The sequence below is a fragment of the Haemaphysalis longicornis genome, unplaced genomic scaffold (genome assembly GCF_048455015.1).
Source record: "Haemaphysalis longicornis isolate Haplotype H1 unplaced genomic scaffold, Haemaphysalis longicornis Haplotype H1 scaffold_3, whole genome shotgun sequence".
Lineage (NCBI taxonomy): Eukaryota > Metazoa > Arthropoda > Arachnida > Ixodida > Ixodidae > Haemaphysalis > Haemaphysalis longicornis.
The window spans coordinates 134,653,372-134,659,974 of NW_027526335.1; the positions used below are offsets into that span (position 1 = coordinate 134,653,372).

The 6,603-nt window shown below is 47.7% G+C and overlaps 1 protein-coding gene across 1 annotated transcript in view; it reads left to right on the forward strand.

Moving 5' to 3' along the window:
- LOC144175438 (uncharacterized) overlaps positions 1-5,365 on the forward strand; it is a gene marked incomplete at its 5' end in the record, with an annotated part of 28,897 nt that extends 23,532 nt beyond the window's left edge. The window contains one exon of the mRNA XM_077704511.1: positions 5,067-5,365. Coding sequence (XP_077560637.1) covers positions 5,067-5,365 — 299 coding nt within the window. The remainder of the gene's footprint in view (positions 1-5,066) is intronic.
- Between the last annotated feature and the right edge of the window lie 1,238 nt (positions 5,366-6,603).

The following is a 6,603-nucleotide window of genomic DNA, read 5'->3' on the forward strand; positions in this document are numbered from 1 at the left end:
GCCGTGTTTGCTTTTCACCTACAACAAAAAACCACCGCCGCGGCCGAGATGCCGAATATACGTCTGTGGCCGAAGAGTAGAATGCCTTATCCCCTAAGCCACCACGGTGTATATGAAAAAATATTCAAATTGACGTTATGGAACGGTCGTCGTTGATGAAAACAACCATACAATGTCAGTTCTCAAAAACTGTGGGAATGTGGGTCGTCTTCTACAACGCTTCACTCGAAGACGGTTCAGCATAAATCACAAACAAATTAGCAGGAACAAAATTTCTCTCGCGAAAGTCCCCTGCACTGACGCTGCGCCAATCTATACAAAACGCATAAGAGAAAACTGCGCAATGCAGTGCCAAGTAATACTTGACGAATTCATTTCAACGTCACTTTGTCTTTTCGGTTACCCATACAAACAGATAACGCCTTTCAGCTCGTCTAAATGTAAGCTAAACGAATTCGAAAATTTTAAATGCAAAGATAAACTTCCTACGTTCTGCACATTCACGGTTTCAAGACCCCAGATCACAGTCAGGTTGCTTATTTGCTAATTGAGAAGAAACATCAACTTGTACAACAACGTAGGCGACCGGGTTTCTCTAAATGAGTGCAATTAGGTGTTCAAAAGCGGAAGCAGGAACCCGCGCGGCGGAAGGGTTTTCGCCGCTTTCATGCCCAACATTAAACTAACTTTCAGCAAAGAAACCCGAATCAAGCTTGCACGTGCAAGCCGCAGCCCAGGCTGGCACCAAGCCAGGATGGGTTGAAGTATCGTTGCAGTAATTGTAGCCCTGATAATATTTAGTACAAGACCGCCCAAATTTGGGTGCTTATTACGCAGGCCGTTTCGCCTATTGGCAGCTTTTTTTATTCAAAGATCTGTTTTATTTCTTGTTTAAATTTTAATGCTACCCACTGTCAAGCTTGCCACATTGAGCCTTCAAGCGGACATAAATAAGAAACTCTCTACACGCCGTGGTTGCGTGACGGATACAAAATAAGAAAGGAGAAAAACTGAAGGAACGTGACTGGGGAGAGTACGGGCTGCGTGGACATCGTGGTTTGTTTGTTTTGCCTTGTTCTGAGGGTAAAGAGCAAAGTTTTTTCTCACAGGGGCCTTATAAAGTTAACAAAGTGCGATCAATCCCAAAAAAAATGCAAACAAACGACCGGTCAAACTTTTGTCAGACGAGCATCTCGTAGAAGGCTGAACTTTACTTCGGTCAAGAAATCGTTAACACAGGACGAGGGAGCACCATGTATCTCGTGAATCTCAATACCACGGTGTCAATAGAAATTAATAAGACTGCTGTTAGGCTTCGGCTGGGGATACTGTAAATCATGCGAACTTATATATCATTAAGGCGACGAGTATTGGCGCGTTTTTTTTCTGACGATTCTCATCAGGATGACATCCTTATTCGGATGTCTATTTTACTGGGGGAAATACTTGCGAGGTGTCACAAGTGCAGGAATACTTAAAGGCATTACGTATGGTTTTTATGTACCGATTCGTATTCATTACCTTTAATTTTTTGAGCTAGCAACCATAAAATGTTTGGAACTGTGTTAGTAGGCAAACAAAATCCCTCCACATGGGTTCTTTGTTACGGTTGCTGGTGCGAAGGGAGCCGACAATACGTGTCGTTGGTTCTAGCAAGACCCACAAGACCCGAAACTGTTCTACTCACGCGGTGCCACGTTCCTTTGCCGCGCGGTATGGACTGCTTTAGAACATATGTTCTCCGCAAGAATATACATACCCAGTCAGCGCAGCAGTATTGTACTCTACCTGCTACTCTAGAGACCCTGCGTAAAATCAAATTGATCAAAACATGCATTCTTATTTACACTAAACAGTGGCGTCCATTTTCTGTAACCAACGCGAACAGCTACTTCAGCAACAACGTAGGGATTTCGCTGAATGGGCACCTAGGCCTTTCGCGGAGATGAGAGGTGCCCCGTGCTGCTGCTGACCGCACCCACTACGCTTCCGGCGGATACGTCGCACAGGTAGGAGGTTTCAACCGCCAGCTGCGGTGTCTGCCCCGTTTGACCAAGTTCTGCGTTTCCGCGCATCTTCATTCGCTCGTTCTGAGTAGGTGTCCATGTAGGTTTAAGCTCCTCAGTGGAGCCTCATATTAGCTGTATATCCGAGACTGGTTTTACGAAACGAGCCTAACGATGACTCACAGCAAGTGCGTTTATAATATTCATTGATAATGTGCTTTCCGGGCTTCCTGTGCAAACCACTTTGCGTAATTTTTTACGAACCCCCAAATATGCAAACTAGAACTCACACCGGCGGCACAAAACTCAGTTTTTCACGTATTTTGTGCGGGCGACGCCCTGATCAAATAGGGCATGTTTCCCACCGGGTTACTCAAATTAACGGGATTAAGTTCTCGCCCTTATAATGCAGTTTTAGCGAAGTAAACGGTGTAACGTAAAACCGCAGTTGTGTTGGATGTATACTGAAGTACTTTCTTTCAGATCTCAATATCGCACATAACTACCTCTACTTACGCGTGATGAATTCTTTTTACCCATTTTTCTCGGCAAGAAGCAAATATAGATCACTCCTATTTTCCGAAAATTACATTCAGCAAATTTTCTCTGTATTTTAACCTCAGAGTTCCTGAATATTTTGACTTATACGAAAGCTAAGGTATCACAGCAGCCCTTACTCAGTGTCTCTAAGCTTTAAAACCGTATAAACGTGAACAATTTATTTATATGCACGTCCCACCACGCAGCTGCGGCCTAGGACTTTTTCGCTCATAAATGCGCATATAAGAGGCTCGGTGTTGAGAAGCGATTTAAATTTCTCGATGGCATGGCGTCTTACGAACGGCTAGGTAGGGTTGCTCCACCAAAGGCATAGACGTGGCACATTTGTTGGTGCCTGCCGAATACAAATACAAGTTGTAATATAATAAACAAAAACCTAGTAATACTCCTAATAAAAGGTAAACAAAGTTAGACGTATGACGAAATGCAATTTTTCGTTTGGGTAAATAGATCACTGCAGTCAACTCTCTCTCTCAATATTTTTTTGATTATGTGCAGTGTGCGGGTGCGCATGTGTTCGTGAGTGCATGCGTGCGAGCGTAACAAAAGCAGGACATCGATGGTTCACATTAGTAGCACAGCAGGGCCCTCTTACTGCGCGTAGCTCCATCACGCCTAGTAACACGGGCTGGGAGAGCCACGATTAAACTTAACAGGTAAGGTTGCGGGGACAGTGCGCCCTCATTTGCGCAAGATGTGGAACACGGCGCGAAAATTGACGCTGGGCGCGAAATGCCTATCTAACAAGGCTAGACGGGACGGGGAGATTGACAATAAGCTCTTGGTTTGAGCACGCAATAAAAGCTACCGTGAAAGCAAACCATTATTATGTTTTAGATTATCGGTACCAGGACATGAAAGTAAAATACACAACAGGAAACGGTGAAGCCCCATCCAAATTTAACGTCAGAAGAGCACGCCCAAATAAACAAACCGCAAACCATTCAATCCCACAAGAATAACAGAAATTCACTGCTCTCTTCTTAATCTCTTCCGGTAATTTAGAAATGAACAGGTGCTCATTCCCCAAAATGTGCATCCCTACTGTGCCCCCCCGCTAATGTCCCACAACTTCAGGCCATGTGTACCGGGCTATGACTCCAACTGACTGGAGATCGGGGTAGACGCAGAGCTTTCCTTTTCCTCCTCGAGCACTGCAATAACGCTTCGTTCACCACACTTCAACCTGCTACTAGAGTTGTGGGCTTGTCGCAGTCGTGCCCCGCACGGGGCACCATGAGTGATCTTGGTGACGGTATTGGCGACACCGCGGACCCCGAGCCCCCATACTCACGCAGCAACCGACCGTGTAATGAGTTTTAAGGTGAAGAGTAGAAACCTCAAACGGTGGCCGTCGGAGCCCACCTCAAGCTCCGGCGGATGGGCTCCCTGTCTGTTTACCTGGCAGAGAGCTCCGGGAACTCTCTCGGTATCAGGGGAACCCCAGCAAAGAAAGTCCCCCTTTCCCCTACTTTTATACTAGACCATATGGTATGTTCTAAACTCCTCCACCTCACCCCAAACGTAATCGGTCCCTGAAAAGGGTCCGCACCGATGATTCTTTTCTTCCTTTGCAATCAATCTCGCTCCCAAAGCCCGATAAGTTATTGCGCTTTTTGATCATGCAATCTCTTGATAAGCAAAGCCAGTCACTTCTCAGTCTGTCTTTCTGATCTCGGAGTATATTGAAAGCCCTGTCAGCAAGTTGTACAAGGCAAAGAAACTGAAAACGGGAGAACTCTTGATTGAGGTAGACAACAAACAGCAGTCCGCAAACCTCCTCCCTGAAACGCGCATGGTGGATGTTGACATCAACATTACGCCCCATCGCAGTCTTAATAGCTGCCGGGGTGTAATATCTGAACTTGATCTAATAAATGAGACCGAAACAGATCTCCTCGAGGGCCTTCGTGACCAGGGCCGTGAGGCGGATCACCATTCGTCGAAACGACCAAGTAATACCAACCAAACAAGTAATCTTGACATTTGACCACTCAACACTTCCAGAGTCAGTAAATGCAGGCTTCTTGAGATATCAATTCCCTACCTACGTACCGAACCCGCGCCACTGTTTAGAGTGTCAGCGGTTCGGGCACGGTACAAACTCCTGCCACGGCAAACTGACATGCGCTAAATTTGCAGCACAAGCCCACCCGACAGAGAACTGCAACTCCACTACCTTGTCTTGTGTAAATTGCCAGGGACCTGATGCAGCCTTTTCCATGGCTTCCGAGAAGTTCAAACAGGAAAACCAAATAATCAACTTGAAGGACACAGAGAACATCACGTTCCCAGAGGCGCAAAAGAGGTTCGCGTCTTTCCCCCTGGGGAGGTACACCGACGCAGCTCGGGGGGGGGGGGGGGGGGTTGGAGTGGCGTCTGGTTTCCACGGGGACCCAGTTCAGCGGGTCTGACCTGGTACCGCCACCGCCCCCCCCCCCCCCCCTGGGCTGCATCAGGCAGCCCAACCCGTCACCACGCCGCTTGCTGAGGCAGCAGCGGTTGTGGTGCCAACCGTCTTTGTCGGAACCGATGCCGCTCCCGCCACTGCATCCGTGTCCTCCATTACGTTGGAGGGTGCCGAGGGGATGGACATCGGGGGCCCCGCATCAGCTTCCCCCGCCTCAGCACCGCCCGTGCCTCTTCTGGCGTACCCGACGCCCGCGGCTGTGGCGGCTCAAACGAAGGGCCCCCGAAAGGCGGCCAAGTCCCGGGGGCCCGGTTCGTCGGGCACCACCAGGACAACTGACGACAAGATGTACGTCCGGCCGTTGTTTTCTGGAACGCACCTCCGATGACCAAGCTAACAGAAAGGCCCAAAAAACGCCCTCCAAGAGTACAAGCCCCGAAAGATACATGAACACACATACACACAGACTCCAGTAGCTCCTAAATCTCCATAATGGGAAGAGAAAATATTATTCAATAGAACTGTAGAGGCCTCCTTAAGAATCTTGATGTTGTCTGTGATTTATTGCATTCGAATCAACCAAGTGTGATGTGTCTTCAGGAAACACATTTAAACTCTAGACACACAAATTTCTTGAATACCTACATGGTGGTGGTACGTCTTCAGGTGGTGTGGCCATCATTGCCGGAAATTTTTAGCCTGTCTCCCTATACATCTGAACACTGTCCTTGATGCTGTCGCACTTTGCACAATTATATTCAACAGGTTAGTAACAGTATGCTCCCTCTACATTCGTCCTGATCACGCGCTATCGAGCTAAGAGTTTGGGGCTCTCATAAACGAGTTACCAGAACCATTTCTATTACTCATAACCCCCTTTGTGGTTGTTTCAAAACGAATGTTCGAGGACGCCTCATTGCGCAGTTTCTAACCCCATCGGGAGCACGCCTTTTTAACAAAAAAAGCCTACATACGATAATCGAGGACACAACACATATTCATACCTTGACTTGGCACTCGCTTCTGTAGTTCTCTTTCTATCACCCGAGTGGTACGTGGGCACACACCCATATGGTAGCGACCAGTTCCCAACCGCGTTGACATAGATAGGTAAAGGCCCCAGGAGTTCATCTTCCCATAGCAAGTTTAACGAAGCAAAAGCTAACTGCAGTACTTTCACAGATACATCTAAACTACAGCACAAAGCCATAGCACACTTACACGTATAGGAAGCCGCCAAACTCCTCGCGGCGGACATCCTTGATGCGGTCAGAAAGTCCATTCCTCAGGTGTCCGGTGCCCGGCGCAACCGAAGCAGGCCGTGGTGGAACGAGCACGAGAGGCCCTGCACAAGGCGTGGTGCCCCACGTCGGATAACCTCATTTGCTTTAAACGGGCAAAAGCACTTGGGAAGCGCTTGAACCCTGAGGCGCACTGTCCTCACATCCATAAATTCGTACACAGACACTCACAAAGTCTGTACACACATATGAAAACTCAAATGACAGCAAACACACAGCCTGTCTCTGGTTAGTACAACAGGAGGCACACTCGAAGACCAGGCTAACACACTTGCACAGCACTTCCCACACGTGTCTAGTTCAGCACACTACACAAACAGTTTTA